This window comes from Rhinoderma darwinii, chromosome 4 (assembly GCF_050947455.1).
Source record: "Rhinoderma darwinii isolate aRhiDar2 chromosome 4, aRhiDar2.hap1, whole genome shotgun sequence".
NCBI classification, from domain to species: domain Eukaryota; kingdom Metazoa; phylum Chordata; class Amphibia; order Anura; family Rhinodermatidae; genus Rhinoderma; species Rhinoderma darwinii.
In genome coordinates, this window is record NC_134690.1 from 80,532,417 (window position 1) to 80,554,222 (window position 21,806).

General features: G+C 41.6%; 1 protein-coding gene across 9 annotated transcripts in view; it reads left to right on the plus strand.

The window, feature by feature from the left end:
* TRIP12 (thyroid hormone receptor interactor 12) overlaps positions 1–21,806 on the plus strand; it is a 180,802-nt gene that overhangs the window by 107,782 nt on the left and 51,214 nt on the right. For 7 of the 9 annotated variants that reach the window (XM_075861253.1, XM_075861249.1, XM_075861257.1 and 4 more), the window contains exons 7-15: positions 1,949–2,082; positions 9,629–9,754; positions 16,429–16,524; positions 17,277–17,425; positions 18,295–18,330; positions 18,639–18,734; positions 18,830–18,922; positions 19,041–19,202; positions 19,756–19,824. In XM_075861253.1, coding sequence (XP_075717368.1) covers positions 1,949–2,082; positions 9,629–9,754; positions 16,429–16,524; positions 17,277–17,425; positions 18,295–18,330; positions 18,639–18,734; positions 18,830–18,922; positions 19,041–19,202; positions 19,756–19,824 — 961 coding nt within the window. The remainder of the gene's footprint in view (positions 1–1,948; positions 2,083–9,628; positions 9,755–16,428; positions 16,525–17,276; positions 17,426–18,294; positions 18,331–18,638; positions 18,735–18,829; positions 18,923–19,040; positions 19,203–19,755; positions 19,825–21,806) is intronic. The other 2 variants (XM_075861256.1, XM_075861258.1) reach the window with 1 other exon arrangement.

Here is a 21,806-nt window from a genome sequence, read left to right on the forward strand (position 1 = left end):
ACGGGATGTACAGCAGGTGGAAGGGAGCACTGCGCTGGCTCACTTCCCCTGCTTGTTTTAAAAGCGCCCTGGCCCGGCGACTCCTTCCACTGTAGCTACGCCACTATAGCAGAGCAGGGAGGTATCTCCCTGCTCTGCTATGTGCTAGCCCCACTTTAGCTCCCTGAAGGTGCGGAATCCCCTTGTGTTCGGGGATTCTGCTCCTGGACAGAGCGCTTGATGTCTCTGTCCATATCTGGGCAGTGACATCAGGGGAAACTCCTGAAGCGGAATCCCCGAACACATGGGGATTCCCCTTCAGGAGTTGTCCCTGATGTCACTGTCCAGATATGCCCAGCCCGGAACGGATGCAAAACTATGCAAACCGGCCGGGAAAAACAGCCGATTTTATCAGCCGACACTCTGGCTCGGGCGGGACCCTGTCGTGTGAATAAGGCATAACTGTTAAAGGGGTTATCCGGGGACCAAAAATTGCATTGCAATAATATATTTGTGAAAATAAGTAATTTACGAATATACTTTAATTAAAAATTATGTACTTAAATGGTGCAGTTCAAACCACGAATTATTCAGGAAGTGATGGAGCTTTTCTAATAATGACACTGCGACACAGCCCCACGTGACTGAGCTCTTGCTTCACGTGCGGTTCGTGAACATGACCGCAAGGGGCTGTCACATTGCCTGTTGCTTGAGTCCTGAGCAGAGCATCAGCTATCTCTTTGCTCGGGACTCCAGCACTATTCCCGACGTCCATATTTGGGCAATTCAGGTGTTTCCCATTGCTGGAGTCCCCAAGCAAAGCATCAGCTGATGCTCTGCCTGGGCACTCCTCAACTTTTGCCCTCTCCTCAACGTCAGCAGAGTAGTACTGGAGTCCCCGAGCAAAACATCAGCTGATGCTCTGCTCGGGGACTCCACTACTGCTGCCGATGTCATTGTCCATATATGGACAGTGACATTGGCAGAATTTGTGTAGTCCACAGGCAGAGCATCAGTTGATGCTTTTCTCGGGAACTCCAGCGATAGGAAACCCCTGAATTGACCAAATATGGACGTCGAGAGCAGTGCTGGAGTCTCGAGCAAAAAGCTAGCTGATGCTCTGCTCGGGACTCAAGCGATAGGCAATGTGACAGCCCCTTGCGGTCATGTTCACGAACAGCACAAGAAGCAAGATCTCAGTCACGTAGGGCTGTGTCGGAGCGTCGTCATTATTAGAAAAGCTCCAGTACTTCCTGAATAATTCATGAGGTTTGAACTGCACCATTTAGTACAGAATTTTTAATTAAAGTATATTTGTAAGTTACTTAGTTTCACAAATATATTATTGCAATGCAATTTTTGGTCCCCAGATAACCCCTTTTAACTGTCTGGGATTTAGCAGTAAATTCTGAGTATCAGGTCACGGAGGGATCAGGTCACATACTGCCCATAGAAATCTATGAAGAGGGGAGGAAGGGAGCAAGAGCAGAGAGGCACAGAAATGCTGCTGCAGCTACCGAGTAGGTGTTATATCTCAGGATTCTCCTTTCTGCTGTGTATAGACGACATGATATCCTTTAGGCTCCAACCCACTAGCTTAGGCGACTGAGAATTAGAGCCTGCACAGGGGAAAACTGCTAAATAATGCCACATACAAGTCAAATAAAGGCCAGAAATAGTGTTACTCCTCATGTATGCACATATGACAGCTTATTCTGAAGTCACCTGAAAGGTAACATACCCTTTAAATAATAAGAATAAGATGAGTAATAATAAAAAGTAAAACGAAGTATAAATTTGGGTACAGTGGGATATAATCCTTACATAACTTGGCAGATTAGCTATGATTCCTAGACTGGTCTAAACCGTAACATCATATCCGTAAAATGCTCAGCAGAAAACACCAGTTTATATAGTTGCTCTTTTACTGTGGATTCTTTAATACAGACCTAATTTCTTTCCATGTCAGTCGGCGAGGCTCTGGCCTGGGCAAGCGTGCAGCAGCTGAAGCTCGCCGACAGGAGAAGATGGCGGATCCTGATAATCAGGAGGTGGCCAATTCTTCGGCTGCACGCACAGATGATACTGCCCAGGGAGCAGCAGGTAATGTCTTGTACATACTATGTTTACATGATTCTTCATACTTATAATTTCTAAAGAACGGGCACATAAAGGTTTAGTTCCCTAATTATTATTTTAATCCAGTTAGTCACAGCAATTGCTATTTCAGCTTAGTCAAGAAAAAAATAACTTCTTTTATATCTGTGTTAGAGGACCTATGCCTTCTCTGAACATGTCTATTTTCGTAAATATTTGTAGTCTCCAAGAAATAAAAAAAATGTTTGAACCTCTTTTCTTAGCTGTCTGCTTTGTGTCTTTCCTCTGTCTTTCCTCCTAGAAATTTTTGAATAAATTGACAACTGGTTGATACCTTTCCCCTTGTCAAAAGGGTGTGTCCCCACCATGTCAGCACTGATTGGAGATTGGCAGTCTGTAGGAACACACCCCCAATTGGTAACACCTAGTTGTCAATTTACGCAAACATTTTTATGAATAGTTGAGGAATGGCACAACGCAGAGGTCTAAAATGTTCCAGAATTGTTATTTAATGGGGAATAGATGTATTTACTAAAACAGACATATACGTAAAGAGACCTGTCACCTCTCCTGATATCTCCACAGCAGATGAAGAAAACATCAGTTTAAATATGGAAATGATAAAAAAAAAAATAAGCAATGGAAATATTTGACCGCCCTTGTTGAAGGATGAAGAAAAAAATTAAAGATGAGATTTGAAAGAGTGTCAGATAAAAGTATCCGTATCAGAGTCCAGACAAGGAAACCTCCACGAGAATGAAGGCGCTATTCTATGGTGCTTTCCTTCTCACGGTTTGGTTCTATTCAGGATAGATGCTGGCTAGACCTTTGTCAGTGGCCCCACTGCATCTTTCCTAAGTGAAGCTGCCGAGTGACCACTAGGAAGAGCGCTAGTTACATGTCAGAAAATACGAATTTATTTACTGTGGCATGTCAAAAGATAGGAATTTGTGCACACTTTCTTTTAACCCGTTAGTTACGCCTTTTAACGGCGGCCACTAACGGGCTTTATTCTGATGCATGTGCCTTTTTACGGCGCTGCATCAGGATAAAGTAAACCGAGCAGGGAGCGTCCAATCTCCCTGCTCTCAGCTGCTAGAGGCAGCTGAGGGCTGGGGGCGTCCCTGCTCTGCCCGGTGAGATCGATATTAGTATCGATCTCACCCGTTTTAACCCTTCAGATGCGGTGCGCAATAGCGTGCACCGCATCTGAGTGGTTTTGGAGAGAGGGAGCTCCCTCTCTCTCCCACCGACACTCGGCGATACGATCGATGAGTGTCTGTGTCTCCAATGGCAGCCGCAGGCATGACCTAGCAGATGCCTGTCCGTTTTAAACGGACAAGCCGAAATACACTGCAATACAAAAGTATTGCAGTGTATTACAATAGCGATCGGAGAATCGCATATTAAAGTCCCCTAATGGGACTAGTAAAAACGTAAAAAAAAAGTTTAATAAAGTTAATTTAAAAAAAATGAAAAACCCAGCTTTTCCCCTTACAAAATGCTTTACTATTAAAAAAACAACATAAAGTAAAAAAGTTACACATATGTTGTATCGCCGCGTCCGTAACGACCCCGACTATAAATGTATTACATTATTTAACCCGCACGATGAACGCCGTAAAAAATGTAATAAAAAACTATGGAAAAATTGCTGTTTTCTGTGAATCCTGACTACAAAAAAAATTTGATAAAAAGTGATCAAAAAGTCGCATCTACTCAAAAATGGTACCAATAAAAACTACAAGTCGTCCCGCAAAAAAAAAAGCCCTCATACCACCGCATCGGCGAAAAAATGAAAACGTTACAGCTCTTCAAATATGGAGACACAAAAACAAATAATTTTGAAAAAAAAGCGTTTACTGTGTAAAAGTAGTAAAACATACAAAAACTATACAAATTTTGTATCGTTGCAATCGTAACAACCCACTGAATAAAGTTATTGTGTTTATATCACACGGTAAACGCCGTTGATTTAAGACGCGAAAAAGAGTGGCGAAATTTCAGTTTTTTTTCTATTCCCCCCCCAAAAAAAAGTTACAAGTTCATCAACAAATAATTTGTCCCCCAAAATGGTGCTATTAATATGTACAACTTGTCCTGCAAAAAACAAGACCTTAGGCCTCATGCACACGACCGTATTTTTTCCCACCCGTAAATACTGGCGTAAATACGGGTCCGGTGTCACACGTATTCCACCCGTTTTGCACCAGTATTTACGAACCCGTGCTCGTAAATATGGCTCCGGTGTCACACGTATTCCACCCGTATTTACGAGCACGTTTTTGGCGGCAAAATAGCACTGCACTAATCGGCAGCCCCTTCTCTCTATCAGTGCAGGATAGAGAGAAGGGACAGCCTTTTCTGTAATAAAAGTTAAAGAAATTCATACTTACCCGGCCGTTGTCTTGGTGACGCGTCCCTCTCTTCACATCCAGCCCGACATCCCTGGATGACGCGGCAGTCCATGTGACCGCTGCAGCCTGTGATTGACCTGTGATTGGCTGCAGCGGTCACATGGCCTGAAACGTCATCCAGGACGTCGGGCCGGATGTCGAGAGGGACGCGTCACCAAGGCAACGGGTGGGAGACCGGACTGGAGGAAGCAGGAAGTTGTCGGTAAGTATGAAAGTCTTTTATTTTTATTTTTTACAGGTTTATACTGATCGGTAGTCACTGTCCAGGGTGCTGAAAGAGTTACTGCCGATCAGTTAACTCTTTCAGCTCCCTGGACAGTGACTATTTACTGACGTCGCTTAGCAACGCTGCCGTAATGACGGGTGCACACATGTAGCCACCCGTCATTACGAGAGCTCCATAGACTTCTATGGACTGTCCGTGCCGTTATTACGGCCTGAAATAGGACATGTTCTATCTTTTTCAACGGCACGGGCACCTTCCCGTGAGAAAACGGGAAGGCACCCGTCACCAATAGAAGTCTATGAGCCCGTTATTACGGGTCGTAATTACGACCCGTAATAACGGGAGTTTTTACGGTCGTGTGCATGAGGCCTTATACAGCTATGTCGACGCAAAAATAAAAAGGTTATAGCTCTTGGAATGCGACGATGGAAAAACTTAAAAAATGGCTTGGTCATTAAGGTCTAAAATAGAATGGTCATTAAGGGGTTAAAACTTGATTTTATGTGTTTTTTTGGGGGGGAGGCGGTGGGTTTATTTTAAAATTGTGAAATATGAGAACCTACATACAGTGTTTTGTCAGTGGCGTATGACGCACCATTCTCTAGGTTTGGTGTTTTAAAAAAAATAATAATAATAAAAACCTTTGGTGTTAGAGGGGTTTGTGAATTCCGTAGGCTCTCCCAGAACCACTCTGAAAAAAACAGCAAAATTCTCCCTGCAGCAACAGGCAGTATTAGTGCAGTTGCACACGACCGAGTGTCACTCGGGCCGTTTATCACGGCATCAGAGTGGCGCTTAATAGTTTTGATGGAACCATTCACTTTAGCGGGTGAATCGGGTCTGTGAAAACTGACCAGATCCATTGAAAGATAGGCATGTCCTATCTTTCTACGCATAACTGACTGGACCCGCCTGGCGCACACTATCGTGTGCATGAGGCATAATACAAGTAAATAGAAATTAAAGGGCATTTCCGAGTTGTTGTTCAAAAAGTAAAAGGGGTGGAAGGGATGCATATAAAAAAAAAAAAAAAACTTCCCTGACATTCCAGCGCTGTCGCTACAGTCCTCTCCGCTGCTGTTGACTTAGCTGCAGCGATGATGTGCTTGTATACCCCCATGACCACTGCACCCGATCACTGATCTGAGTGTGTATATGGCACAGAATCGCTGAGGCCAATGATTGACTGCACCGATCACGTGGGTATACAGGGACGTCATTGCTGCAGCTATGTCAATAAACAGCGGCTGGGGACAACCGGAGCGGCGGCGCTGGAACGCCGGGGATCTGTGAGGTACCGTTTTCTTTTGGACTATAAGAATAAATCTTGCTAAAAAGTCCCTGTGTCTTATAGTCTCCGGTCAAGGGACCAGGCAGCGCAGGGCCCCTAACAGCTTCTTTCTTAACAGCTTCCCGACCCATAATGTGCCGGCACATCATGGAGCGGGGAGGGGATGATGTTTGGAGCTGGCTCACTCGCTGAGCCCGCTCCATACACTGCAGGTGTCAGCTGTGTTTTACAGCTGACATGCTGCTCTAGCGGCCAGGAACAGCGATGGCGCTGTTCCTGGCCGTTTAACTAGTTTAAATGCCGCGGTCCATAGCGGCTGCAGCATTTATAGGGGTCCTCCCATAAATGTCAGATGTGGGTCCCACCTCTGGGACCCGCACCTGTCTCTAGAACGGGGCCACCATGGTCGAGTTACGGTAACAGCGTAACTTGCTACGCTGATTCTGTAACTGCCATTCACTACTATGGGAGTGAAGGAAACAGCGTAGCTCAGCGTGTTACGTTGTTTCCGTAACTCATCCATGTATTGCAGTGTATTGTACCAGCGATCTAATGATAGCTTGCTCAAGTCCCCTAGGGGAACTGATAAAATGTGTAAAAAAAAAATATTAAAAGTTCCAAAAAAAAACATTTTTCCCCAAGCACAATGTAAAAAAAAAAGGAATGAAATAAAGAGTGATCACAAAATTGTATGTACCGAAAAATGGCTCTCTGAATGTATGAAACAGAACAAATTATTTTTATTTAACAAAGTTTTTGCTTTGTAAAATATGAAATTTTTTCCTATTTTCTGTTGTCTAATACCTGGGTGCGTCTTAGTCAGGTGCGTGTTATAGTCCGAAAAATACGGTAATTGTTTTTTTAAGTTTTTGTTTTTTTTTATTCATTCCTCCCACAAAAAAAACGTTACTTCGCATCCCTTAACTTTTACAAGGAATTATTTTTAATGTTAATAATCAGTGGGTGTGTGTAGTAATCTCTAAAGTATGGAACTATTTAACCCCTTAGTGACCACCAATACGCCTTTTCACGTCGGTCACTAAGGGGCCTTAGGCTAGGCTGACGCCTTTTCACGTTCGCCTAGCCTAAGTCCTGCACGGGTCTCCCGTGCAGGCTGGAGCCGGGGCTCTGCTGTCTGATGACAGCTGGGCTACTGCTCCAACGCCCGCGATCGAAGTTTACTTCGATCGCGGCCGTTTAACCCGTTAAATGCCGCCGTCAATAGCGACCGCGGCATTTAACTTTGTTTACAGAGGGAGTGAGCTCCCTCTGTCACCCATTGGCGGCCCGCGAATGCAATCGCGGGTCTCCGATGGGGTGTCATGGCAGCCGGGGGCTTGATAAAAGCCCCCAGGTCTGCCCTAGACATATGCCTGTTAGTACGCGCCGGAGGCACGTCCTAACAGATTGCCTGTCAGATTTACACCGACAGGCAATAATGCTCTGGTATACGAAGTATACCAAAGCATTATAGCAGCGATCGGAAGATCGCACAGTAAAGTCCCCTAGTGGGACTAGTGAAATAAGTCACCAATGTGAAATAAAGATTATTAATAAAAAGTACAGTAAAAAAATAAATCCATTTTTTGCCATAAAAAGTGGTTTTATTTAGTAAAAGTGTAAAAAATAAATAAAAGTACACATATATGGTATCGCCGCGACCGTAATGACTCCATTAATAAAGTTAATATGTAATTTAAACCGCAAGGTGAACACCGTAAAAAAAAAAACGCAAAAAACAATGGCGAAATTGCAATTTTTTCCCATTGCCCCCCAAAAAAGTTATAATAAAAATGAATCAATAAGTCCCATGCACCCCAAAACAGTACCAATCAAAACTACGTCTCGTCCCGCAGAAAAGAAGCCCAAAAAATCACTAAATTGATGGAAAAATAAAAAAGTTACGGCTCTTGGAAAGCGACGATGCAAAAACAAATAATTTTAGTTCAAAAGTGTTTTTATTGTGCAAAAGTCGTAAAACATAAAAAACCTCTACATATGTGGTATCGCCGTAATCGTACCGACCCATAGAATAAAGGTAACGTGTTAATTACGCCGCACAGTGAACGGCGTCAATTTAAAGACGCATAGAGCAATGGCGGAATTTCAGTTTTTTTTTTTATAATCCCCCCCCAAAAAAAGTTAATAAAAGTTAATAAAAAAAATGTATGCACCCAAAAATGGTGCTATTAAAAAGCACAACTAATCCCGCAAAAAAAAAGTCCTCATACAGCTATGTAGACGAAAAAATAAAAAAGTTGTAGCTCTTTGAATGCGACTATAGAAAAACGAATAAAATAGCTTGGTCATTAAGGCCTAAAATGGGCTGGTCACTAAGGGGTTAAGAGTTTCACCTTCTTTAAACAGTGTATGATGGTCATGTTTCTGTGAATTCTGATTTTAAAGAGAATTTTGTGAAAGTGCGTACATGGTGTAGGCAAATATGTGGACTACTTATTACCTGCACAAATTCTTAGAGGCTCTGTCACCACATAAGTGCCCTATCTCCAACATAAGGATATGGGCGCTATAATGTTGGTGACAGCAGTGCTTTTTATTAAAAATAAACTATTTTCACCACGTTATTAGCGATTTTAGCTTTATGCTAATGGCCAACTGGGCGTGTCCTACTACTGACCAAGTGGGCGTTGTACAGAGGAGTGTATGACTCTGACCAATCGGGGTCATACACTTCTCTCCATTCATTTTCTCAGCGCATAGGGATACTTTTAGATCCTTATGTGCTGTCTTATACAAACACATTAACGATACTGAAGTGTTTAGACAGTGAATAGACATTCCACAGGTTGTCTATTCACAATCCCGGCACTTCGTTAATGTTTCTGTGGTAGTTGCAGCAGAGCAAGCGTGATCTCGATGTAACCTGTCATTTACAGCGTAATCTCGCGGGATTACGCTTGCTTTGCTGTAACTTCCACAGAAACATTAACGAAGTGCCGGGATTGTGAATAGACATCCCGTGGAATGTCTATTCACTGTCTAAACACTTCAGTATTGTTAATGTGTTCGTATAAGACAGCACATACTGATCTAAAAGGATCCCTATGCGCTGTGTAAATGAATGGAGAGGAGTGCAGGACGCTGATTGGTCACTGATTGGTCAGCGTCATACACTTCTCTGTACAACGCCCACTTGGTCAATAGTAAAACACGCCCAGTTGTCCATTGAGAAACTCCTTAGCATAAAGCTAAAATCTCTAATAACGTTGTGAAAATAGATCGTTTTTTTAAATAAAAAGCATTACTGTCACCTACATTATAGCGCCCATCTCCTTATGTAGGAGATAGGGCACTTATAATGTGGTGACAGAGTCTCTTTAAGTGAACTTTCTGTTAAGCTGTCTTCTGTGTTGACCTGGAGTGTGTTAAATTTACTTGACACAAGTGTTACAAGTACCAGGTGTGATGTTACCTAACAAGCGCACTCGTATTACTGCAAGGAAAAATTGCATCACAAGTAAAAGGGCATTCTGAATATTTTCCCCTTTTTTTTTTTTTTTTCTTTTCATCCCTGCATCTTTTCCATACATAATCATAAAGGACCTACTAAATAAGCTTTTAAATATATTGTAATAGCATGACTTACAACTTTAACAGGAACAACTGGCGAAAGATCTTCATCTCTTCTCTCCCCTCCAGCCTCTAGCTCTGTAGCTGGTGCTGTGGGGATGACGACATCTGGAGAAAGTGAGAGTGATGACTCTGAAATGGGGAGACTACAAGGTAACAAAGGACAGATCTTTCACTATCTCATCACTCATATTAATGCTTTAAAGTCTATGTACACCTCTGACATCGTGATAGAGAGCTATGTATGTGTGTGTGTATGTGTATATATATATATATATATATATATATATATATATATAATCTCATTATTTGGCCATCAGTGTGATTGGTGCAGCTTCCTAAATACATTTTATTAAGAAATATTTTTACATTTTTGAGATACAGCTGCTTTGTATTCTGTATACAGTGGAGCTGTATCGTGCGCTGAATTGTGTATCCGTCAGGTCAACTGCACTGACTGGTACAGTGTCAGCGGGTCCTGCCTGTCTGACACGCAGGATCGAGCTGTTAGAGGCTGTGCTGTCACCAGTTTATTCCAGATTTCCTAACTAATCTAACAGGCACTATGATGCTGATAACTAGTGTGTGATTTGTTTAAAGAAATAAATAAAAAATTATTATTTACGAAGTTTTGAGCATTTTTCTAAATATGCTAATGTGCCTCTAATAGCCAAATAGGAGGTGACTCTTTTCACTCTGGGCGTGCAATGTTTTCTGTATGACGCTGTCTAATCCGCATACATCTTCACCCCCCTTCCCAGCAACACAGCGTGATCTTATAGTATACAGCTTCCATTCCAGACTGTATTCAACTGGCGATATTCCTGGCTGTGTCACAGCTAGAACTGATCCTGGTATCATATGAAAGATTAGAATCTCCTATTTTATATGCCACCGCTTTTTTCTAGGTGGTCCACAGCCCGAGATATGGCTGTTTGAAGTGATCCCCCTTCCCTCTAGACTGTCTCTCATACTGTGTGAAGGAGCTTCATGCTGATAGGACAGAGGCTGTGAGGTGGCTCCACCTCAGGAGAATCGCTGGTGTTGCCTCCCAGTTGCATAACTTTTAAAATAATGCAAGGTTTGGGATCACAATTTTCACTAGCATTATCAGTGTGACCGCCTATCAGATTAGCTAGGAGATGGGGCATTACTAAACTAGTAACAGAGCCTCTTTAATGATTACATCTAAGTTCATAACTTCATACTGTGATCACGTATAGGTGGATGTCTGACACGCAGGACCTGCTGTCACTGAACCTGTCAGTCCCGCGCACCTGATGGATACAGGATTCGGCGCAAGATACAGCTGCTCTATATACAGAATAAAAAGCAGCTGTATCTCAAAGTAAAAATTATTTTTAATAAAATGTATTTAGGAAGTTGCACCAATCACACTGATGCACAATTTTATTTAAAAAAAAAAAAGTCAATGGTGTACATAGCCTCTAAGAACATATGACTAAGGCTTGGTTTACATCTGCGTCGGGACTCTGTTCATGGGTTTTGTCTTAGCTTTCCGTCAGGGGGACCCATGAACGGAAACCAAATGGCGACTTTAATGGTGAAGGGTCCAGTGCAAATGGTTTTCGTTTGTCACCATTATTGAAGGGTTTTTACGGAATAAATACCGTAGTAGACTGCGCTATTCATTCCGTCAAAATGACTTAACCCTTAAACAACTGTGATCAACGAAAAATTTGCACTGGATCTATCACCATTGAAATCAATGGTCATGCAAACAGCAACCTATGGTTTCAGTTTGGGTTCCATTCATGGGTTCCCCTGACTGAAAGCACCGACGGAACCCATGAACGGAGTCCCGACGCAGATGTGAAAGAAGCCTTAGGCAGCCTTAAAGAGGCTCTGTCACCAGATTTTCAAATCCCTATCTCCTATTGCAGCAGATCGGCGCTGCAATGTAGATAACAGTAACGTTTGTTTTTTTTCAAAAACGAGCATTTTTGGCCAAGTTATGAGCATTTTTATATTTATGCAAATGAGCCTTTCTTAAGTACAACTAAGCGTGTTTAAAGTTATGTACAAGTGGGCGTGTATTGTGTGCGTACATCTGGGCGTTTTTACTAGCTGGGCGTTGTGACTAGGAGTGTATGATGCTGACGAATCAGCATCATCCACTTCTCTTTGTTACCACTCAGCTTCTGGCAGTGCACAGACACACAGCGTGTTCTCAAGAGATCACGCTGTGACGTCACTTCCTGCCCCAAGTCCTGCATCGTGTCGGACGAGCGAGGACACATCGGCACCAGGCGACAGAGGCTACAGTTGATTCTGCAGCAGCATCAGCGTTTGCAGGTAAGTCGATGTAGCCTCTGGTGCCGATGTGTCCTCGCTCGTCCGACACGATGCAGGACCTGGGGCAGGAAGTGACGTCACAGCGTGATCTCTCGAACACGCTGTGTGTCTGTGCACTGCCAGAAGCTAGGTGGTAACAAAGAGAAGTGGATGATGCGGATTCGTCAGCATCATACACTTCTATTCACAACGCCCAGCTAGTAAAAGAAGTAAAAACGCCCAGATGTTACACACACAATACACGCCCACTTGTACATAACTTTAAACACACCCAGTTGTACTTAAGAAAGGCTCATTTGCATAAATATAAAAATGCTCATAACTTGGCCAAAAATGCTCGTTTTTGAAAAAACAAAAAACTTTACTGTAATCTACATTGCCGCGCCGATCTGCTGCAATAGGAGATAGGGGTTGCAAAATCTGGTGACAGAGCCTCTTTAAGTTGTCCTATTTGTTTATTTCAATGGACTCCACTACTTAAATCTCCAGTTGGCGTGGAGATTTGGTTGTCAGCCTTTTGATTGAATTCATTAGTGTCCACTAGACTTTGTTTAAAAAATATGCCACTTATAAAAGCGGACATCTAACATCATAAACATTGGGAAGAGTAGTGTTTTTAATCTGTTGCTTTCTCTAAAGCTAGCTATATAGTGTGACCACAGATTCAGTGCACATTTTACTGTCACAAAATTTAACCGTGATCATAAAGAGCAAGAGAGTTTTCTGTCATGCTGTGAAGTAATGGCAACATTGCATATGCAAAATAATTTGTGGCCAGTGGATGATTTTTGCTGCGTTTATGGTAAAGAACAAAAACAAGTAGTCATATTCTACTCTTAATTTTTATTACATATCATAAAAATAAACAACATAAAATACAAAGAAAATCCCAACGAGAATTGCTGTATATGGGCTAAGAAACCGACAAGTATTGAAGTATCACAACAGTATAATTGTTACACATGCATCCGGGTGAAGCTTACCCAATATAAGACAGTGTTAGATTGTCATAAAAAGTAGCGCATGACCACTAGCTTTAGGGCCCATTATGTAATTAGTTGTAGAGATAAATACTAGTATCTACAAAAGGAGGGGCGCACAGCGTATACTACGGCATCTAAAAATAAACCAACAGCCAGCAGGCATCCAATGCAGCTGCTGCTAAACACACTTTCTCTATCTAGAGCAAAAAAAGCCACACATAAATATATGCAATAAAAGTAAATCCTAAGTCAGTATCTAAAGTGAGTATATTACCCATTAGTAACACTAGGTCAGTGTTCCCAAAGTAGTGCCCCGACACACGTTTCGTGTAGATCGCTTTTTCAAGGGGTACTAACGACATGTTCAGGTTCGATTTTTAAATAGAGCGATTCATAAATAATGTAAAACAGGTCCATCCAATTGTATACCTGGTCAATGGCACATGCGCGAGAACACGGCCCCATGCTATCAAGTGTCCGACCCCCACCAATCGCTAGAATGAAGCAGCTGAAGCACTCGTGTTAGCACTCAGCCGCTTCGTGTCTGTTCGGCTTTTTCAGAAAAGCCGATGTATCGGAGTACGGGTTCATAGACTCTCTATGGAGTCCGTACACGATACATTTATTTCCGGAAAAAGTCGAACAGACACGAAGCGGCTGAGCGCTCACACGAGCGCTTCAGCTGCTTCGTTCTAGCGATTGGTGGGGGTCTCAGTGCTTGGACCCCCACCAATCCAAACTTCTGACATGTCAGACGTTTGTCAAACGTTTAGCTACACTTTAACTGGTTGCCGACACAGGACGAGTATGCTCGTCCTGAGCGGCGAGTACTTCGCGCATTAGGACGCGCATTCTCGTCCTGTGTGACAGCCGTCTCTGCACGCGATTGAGAGCGGGGCAACGGCTGTAATACACCGCCACGGCCCCGCTCTGACAGCGGAGAGGAGAGAAACATCTTCTCTCCGCTGTTAACCCTTTGAACGCCGCGATGAAAGCTGATAGCGGCGTTCAAGGAGAGGGGACTGCACATTTATCGCGTCACAGAAAATAACTGACACGCGATCAAAGCCCACAACTCATATGGCCAGACAGCCCAGGGTCCATTGAAGGACCCCAGGGCTGTCTGAACATATTTCCTGTTGTTAGGGCATGCTGAGGTATGCCCCAACAACTGCCTGTGTACAATCCGTAACAGGCTAATGTACTGGCATATAGATCTATGCCAGTACATTAGTTACAAAATCAAAATGATAAATCCCTTTATGGGATTAAAAAAAAAAGTTAAATGAATGTAAATAAAAATTTATAATAAATAAATAAAAAGTAAAAAAAAAATACACAAACACATTTTTTTATAATAAACTTTTTAAAATATAAGTCCCAAAACATGAAATAATATAGACATATTTGGTCTCGCCACGACCGTTACAACCTGTACAACAAATGTATAACATTATTTATGATCGGTGTATGGTGTAAAAAAATAAATAATAAAACTGCAGCGGAACGGCTTTTTTTCTGCATTTTCGCCAAAATAAAAATTTATAGAAATTAAACGATAATGTATTTATACCAAAAAATGGTACCTACATAAAGTACAACTCGTCCCGCAAAAAACAAAGTCTCATACAACTACGTCGTACAAAAAATAAGAGTTATGAGCGTCTGGATGCAAAGAGGGAAATGTAAAAAAGTTGCTCTGTCCTCAAAACCAAAATTGGCCGTGTCCTTAAGGGGTTAAGACACTAGTAGAGTGTTACCCTCATACTCACACACATACATTCCACATATGGTATAATACAGAATTGTCCAATCCCGTCTTAGTGTGTATCTTTAGCCTTAAAGAGGCTCTGTCATCCAATTTATAAATGCCATATTTCCTACATAATGTGATCGGTGCTGTAATGTAGATAACCACAGTATTATTTGTTTTGAAAAACGATTAATTTTGAGCAAGTTATGCACAAATAAACTTTACCAAAGTGTCGGGAGTATGAATATACATCGTGTCCTGGCTGGAGGCAATGTATTCACTCTCAAGACACTTCTGTAGAGTTAATGTGGAAGTATGTGACAGTACAGCGTGATCTCGCGACATCACGCTGTGTTGCTAGTACTGCTAAAAATGAATGGAGAGAAGTGTATGACGCGGATTGGTCAGCGTCATACACTTCTCTTTACAACGCCCAGTTGGTGAAGTAAAAACACGCCCAGTTGTCAATTAAGAAAGTAATTTGCATAAATCTAAAATTGTGCATAACGTGCTCAAAATTAATAGTTTTTCAAAACCAATAATACTGTGGTTTTCAAAATAAAACACACTGTTATCTACATTACAGCACCGATCACATTATGTAGCAGATATAGGGCACTATAATCTGGTGACAGAGCCTCTTTAACAACTCCATAGAATACCAAATGTCATTGGGTTGATAATCATGGCAGCCTTTGTAATTAAATAGCAGAATACAAAGTCAATGGGTCAAATATTATAAATCTTAGTAATAGAATACCCATTCTTCTCTGCAAGCCATTTACAGTTACAACTGTCCACGATAAATCTTCCTGAGAGCAATATATGTTCACACGTAATGAAGCAATAAAAAATATCTTTGACAGCAACATCAAGGAAATCAACATTATGCTTGTCATGGGTATAGGGCAATTTGGTTTTGAGATCTTTGATGTTCAGTTGCTGCATAAATTGTAGCAACTGTGATTCAGTACCCTGCCACCAATTTATCAGTAAGTCATCAATGTATCTCAACCAGCAATGCACCTGGTAGACGGCGAGGGCGCTATTGAGATGGAAAACCTGCTCGTCCCAAAAGCCGAGAGACAGGTTCGCATACGATGGCGCACATGCTGCTACCATGGCAGTGCCCTGCTTTTGCAAGTAGGAACGTATCTTTGAAGAAAGAAAAAAATGTGTGTTAAAACATATATTGCAAAGGTCCAAAATTCATTTGCACACTTGGCTGTCCCAGTTGATCTTCCTTGTTATTCTTAAAGGCCATGTACACTTTTTTTTGCAAGCTTGTTTTTTTTTAAAATTGCCTCCTATTAAAGATTTTGTTTTTGTTTTTTTCCGATACAGCTCCTATCTATCCTCTATACATAGAAGCTGTATAGTTCGTTATGAGCCAATTCTGTCAGTTCAGCAGAACTGACCGCTCGGCTGAAAGTGAGTCCTGTATGTAATATTGAACATCACTAAGTAGATTAACAGACGGGTTCACCTTAATCTCGATCACGTCTCAGTTCGACACACACAGGACACGTTCCCAGCCGAGCTGTCTGCTCAGCTTGAACTAACGGAATCGTCTCACATTGAATGAACATCTTTTTTTAGTCCATTTTAAAAAACAAAATTGTCGCTCAAAACATTGATTCAGAGAAACAAAAAGGCTTTCAAAAGTGTACATAGCCTTTGAGTAATGAAAGATAGAAAACCTAAAGATTAGTGTATTAAAAATGATTATTAGGTTCATGCCAATGAAAGTTTTTCATCTTGTGTGAAATATACAGCTCTCCTTGAAGCCCGAGGCCTTCCTCCTCATTTATTTGGACCACTTGGACCTCGCATGTCCCAACTCTTCCATCGGACAATTGGAAGTGGAGCAAGTAAGTAAAGATTAATCATTTTGCTATACACCTAGCACGCAAAGCTTAGTGATTTTTATGGTATATGCTATAATAGTGGACAATGCTCCACTGCACTTCTATGTTTATAAGCCTATTACTATTTAAACTATTTGCAAGGGGTGTTTATTCTAGAAATGTAAAGTTTTAATAGACTGCAATCATGAAGAGAAAAATAAATTATCTATTTGCAATGTGTTGCTTTAGGAGATGTAAACAAGCATTGTTGTATTTCGGTGTTCAGTAGCAGAGGGGGACAGGCGTCAACCTACTGGTCTCCTGCTACGATGTGTCTCACTATGAGCAGAAATCCTGCACATAGCACTGTCAATTCTACACAGACATATTTAATGTTACTGTGTGTGCTGTGGTGCACTTACCGATCAGGATTGTAGAAATTATTTAGACCCTGTTGGACTATTTTGGGCCCTTCAAAGTGTTTTATTTTGCTTGCCCCCTCCCCATCCCTCTAAGTTATAGATCTATGTATTGATTCCGTCAAAACAATGGAACCCTGTCACAACGGTGACCAATGGAAACCATTAACAACGTTACCATCACCATTAAGATCAGGTTTCCGTTTGCCTTTCCGTTGAAGGGTTAACCGGACGGAAACCTCAGACGGAGCCCCTCAACTGAAGTGCAACGCTGATGTGAACAGGCCCTTAGAGTGACCGTGAAAGGAGGGAGCCCCATCACACAGGAAGGGATTTTACAACTTCACTTTTTTTCAGGCTCCAAAGCTCAGCAGTTGCTACAGGGTCTTCAGGCAACAGATGAGAGTCAGCAACTTCAAGCTGTCATTGAGATGTGCCAACTGCTGGTGATGGGAAATGAAGAAACACTTGGAGGATTCCCTGTGAAGAATGTAGTGCCTGCACTGGTAGGATGGATCATATTATCTAATATGAGAACAATGTGTTTATTATTGGGTTTACACCTGGAATAGCGATTAAATGGGGTTTTCCAAGTTATTTAAAGAAATTGGGCAAGGTAGGAGGTAATCAAAGAAAAAAGCCATTACTCACCTTACAATTCCCTGTCGGTCCAGCGCCGCCACTCTGTTCCTCCCCGCCGCTGTTTCTTGACATAGCTTCAGTGATGACGTGCCCCCGTATACCCATGTGATCACTGCAGCCGAGCACTGGCCTCTGCGATTCTGTCATGTCACTGATCGGTGAGGTTAGTAATGGCTTTTTTTTTTTTTTTTAAATCCAATCAAGATTATTGGCAAAGCTTCCCAATACAATGTTCCTCAAGCATATACAAGTCCAACCATTGAAACAAAACATAATGTACATGTCAAGTATTAAACATGACTGCCCAACATTCCTCCCCTCCCAGCACAGCTCCGTACCTTTAACCTATACCTCTAGCTTATACCTTATAATCTTGTAGAAAAGTCGAAATAGTCATTCCCAATTGGATCATCCCAGCAAATCCCGTTCCTGTCCATATACTGTTCCAGTATATGTTCCCATTTCCTTTAGACTGCTCCTTCAGTAGGAATCACTAGCTGAAATATCGAACTGTATCTATATCCTTTACCCCGATAAAAGGTTTTAGCTCCAACATCAACCGTTTCCATCACATACCACCAACTCCCAACCGTAGCCGGAGCACCTCCCGTAGACACAAGCCCTGAGCGTTCAATCCACTTCCCCATTGTTGATTGGGAGAACCCCTTAATGTAAACCAACTACTAAATGACTTATTTTTTTTCTAATCTTATTTTCTTGGATGTCTTTTCAGATAACTTTGCTCCAGATGGAACACAACTTTGACATTGTAAGTGCTATAGTTTCCAAACTTTTTATAACTTACAGCTAGAAGCTGTCTCCTGTTGATTTAGGTTTATTTCCTTCAACTGATCGTGATTGCTAAATTTGTGGTTTTGGTTTATTGAATTCTCTGATATAGTTAATGTCTAGTATTATCACAAAGTGACTTAAAATCCTCACAACATTTCAGTCACTGGATTACCACCTTATGCAAAGAATACTGTAGGTAGTTTTTTTTTGTTTGTTTTTTTTTGGTTTTTGGCTATATTACAGAAGGCTTATCCCATGCTACAATCACAAATTGTATTTTTGTAGATGAACCATGCATGTCGAGCCTTAACCTATATGATGGAAGCTCTTCCACGTTCTTCAGCTGTGGTTGTTGATGCTATCCCTGTGTTTTTAGAAAAGGTAGGAATCCTATTGTTTCATTTATGTTGAGTTTATTTATTATACAAAGATATAGGCACCATATAATGGAATCTTTTTCTGTAAAACTTTTTCAGCTGCAAGTCATTCAGTGCATTGATGTAGCAGAACAGGCTTTGACTGCTCTTGAAATGTTATCCCGCAGGCACAGTAAAGCCATTCTACAGGCGGTAAGTACAACTACAGAAGCTACACCAACTGTTTAACTCACGCTTTAGTTTTGTGTCTTGCAGCTTTGTTTCAGTTTTTAAATCGGTACAAATCCACTGATAAACTCTCACTTCACAGGGAGGACTTGCTGACTGCCTCCTATATCTAGAGTTCTTCAGCATCAATGCTCAGAGGAACGCTTTAGCCATAGCAGCCAACTGCTGCCAGAGCATCAGTCCTGATGAGTTTCACTTTGTTGCTGATTCCCTGCCACTGCTGACACAGAGATTAACACATCAGGTGAGACTTATGGTAGCAGTTTTTTATAGTGTGGGTATAATTGCCTTTTAAAAAACAGTATTTTTTTTTATAGATTGGTTAAAACTAAATGAAATCACAAATCGTCTATTAGTAAACCAAACAGTTCATGCTTTAAAATGTTTCTCGATCATAAGTCGTAAATGCTGCAATCTTTACTGTCTGTGGAAAAAGTTATTTGGGCCAATCTTCTCCCATTTATATACTAATGGAGAATATCTTCATCGAAAAAATCTATTTGTATATGCCTCCCTCTTCTTTTTTTTTTTTTTAAAGATCAACGAGACTACAGATATTCTAAATAAAATTAAAAAAAATGGCTGCTTGCGAGATTGGAGAGATTGGTATATCAAGAAAGCCGTCATAGGTTTACATAATCCCTGCAGCAACAGGCAGTGTTAGCAGGATAGTCAAAACAATTGGAAAAAAAACCTGCTATTTTCTAGGACTGGAACTGTTGGGTTCATACCAGTCTCATGAAGTTTTGATTGACCAGTTTTTATTTGTCCTTTTTTTTTTTTTTTTCCCCCTGTAGGATAAGAAATCTGTTGAAAGCACTTGCCTCTGTTTTGCACGTTTGGTAGATAATTTCCAGCATGAAGAGGTAAGAAATTTCCTGGAGCTAATTCTTTTTTTTTTTTTTTTTTTTTTTTTAATAAATTCTTTTATTTATAAATTGTACAAACAGACATGTCACGATAAATGTCAAAAATAGACAACCATATGGTACTTCGGCATGCAGGCCGGTATATGTGGTCATCCTGTAAGGTAAATGTACAGGCAGGGTATCGCCAGGCAATAATCGGGGCTAATCCCCTGCATCCTGAGCCTGCAGACATGCATCAAGGCCCACAGCGAAACATAACTTAAAGAGGCTATGTCACCAGGTTTTGCAACCCCTATCTGCTATTGCAGCAGATCGGCGCTGCAATGTAGATTACAGTAACGTTTTTATTTTTAAAAAACGAGCATTTTTGGCCAAGTTATGACCATTTTTGTATTTATGCAAATGAGGCTTGCAAAAGTACAACTGGGCGTGTATTATGTGCGTACATCGGGGCGTTTTTACTTCTTTTACTAGCTGGGCGTTCTGACGAGAAGTATCATCCACTTCTCTTCAGAACGCCCAGCTTCTGGCAGTGCAGACAGCGTGTTCTCGAGCGATCACGCTGTGACGTCACTCACTTCCTGCCCCAGGTCCTGCATCGTGTCGGACGAGAGAGGACACATCGGCACCAGAGGCTACAGATGATTCTGCAGCAGCATCGGCGTTTGCAGGTAAATCGATGTAGCTACTTACCTGCAAACGCTGATACTGCTGCAGAATCAACTGTAGCCTCTGGTGCCGATGTGGCCGACACGATGCAGGACCTGGGGCAGGAAGTGAGTGACGTCACAGCGTGATCTCTCGAGAACACGGCTGTGTCTGCACTGCCAGAAGCTGGGCGTTCTGAAGAGAAGTGGATGATACTTCTCGTCAGAACGCCCAGCTAGTAAAAGTAGTAAAAACGCCCCGATGTACGCACATAATACACGCCCAGTTGTACTTTTACTTTTAAACACGCCCAGTTGTACTTTTGCAAGCCTCATTTGCATAAATACAAAAATGGTCATAACTTGGCCAAAAATGCTCGTTTTTTAAAAATAAAAACGTTACTGTAATCTACATTGCAGCGCCGATCTGCTGCAATAGCAGATAGGGGCTGCAAAATCTGGTGACAGAGCCTCTTTAAAAGAAAGTTTGAAAAAGGAGATGAGAAAAAAGGAACAACAGAAGAGGGAAAGGAAGGGACGAGTTCCTTTAAGTGTCATGGCTGAAGAGCACATCAAGAGGCTACGATATTCCTGAATTCCACAGATGATTGGAACCTGACCCATTGATACCAGGTCTTCATGAATGGAGCTAATTCTTTTAGCTGCGCGCACACAGAAAAGTGTATTTTTTTTTATTTATCTAGTTCTTTACATTAAGATTACCATCATGTCTTACTTGTGACCACCTCTCCTGCATCATATCCATTCACAATGAAGGTGTGGGGGCTTTTTGTGTCATGAGACATTCAGCATAGATATGGACATTGCACGTGATTCCATACATATGTGGCAAGGCTATAATAATAATTTTTTTTAATAAAGTCCACCTAGTTCAACCTATTTATGTGATGTTTCCTGATATATTGCATGAATAGTCAATAGCTTTATCACTTTTTGCTTAAGTTCATTTGTGTCACAAGATGAGATCCAGTTTAAGAAATACAAGTTTTGTGTTTCTGCACTTATATATTTTTTTTCTTTTACAAAGTCATGAAATTGATTGGTTGAAGTTTAGCTATTCGCTCCTTTTGTATGTTTGTTTATAAAAGTACACATAACAGATAGGGTATGTTCACACGAGGGCGTCCGTAACGGCTGAAATTACGGGGATGTTTCAGCCTGAAAACATCCCCGTAATTTCAGCCGTAACGGCATGTGCAGGCGCTTGAACGCCGCGTCCATTACGGATGTAATTGGCGCTGCTATTCATTGGAGTCAATGAATAACGGTTCAAATTACGGCCAAAGAAGTGACAGGTCACTTCTTTGACAC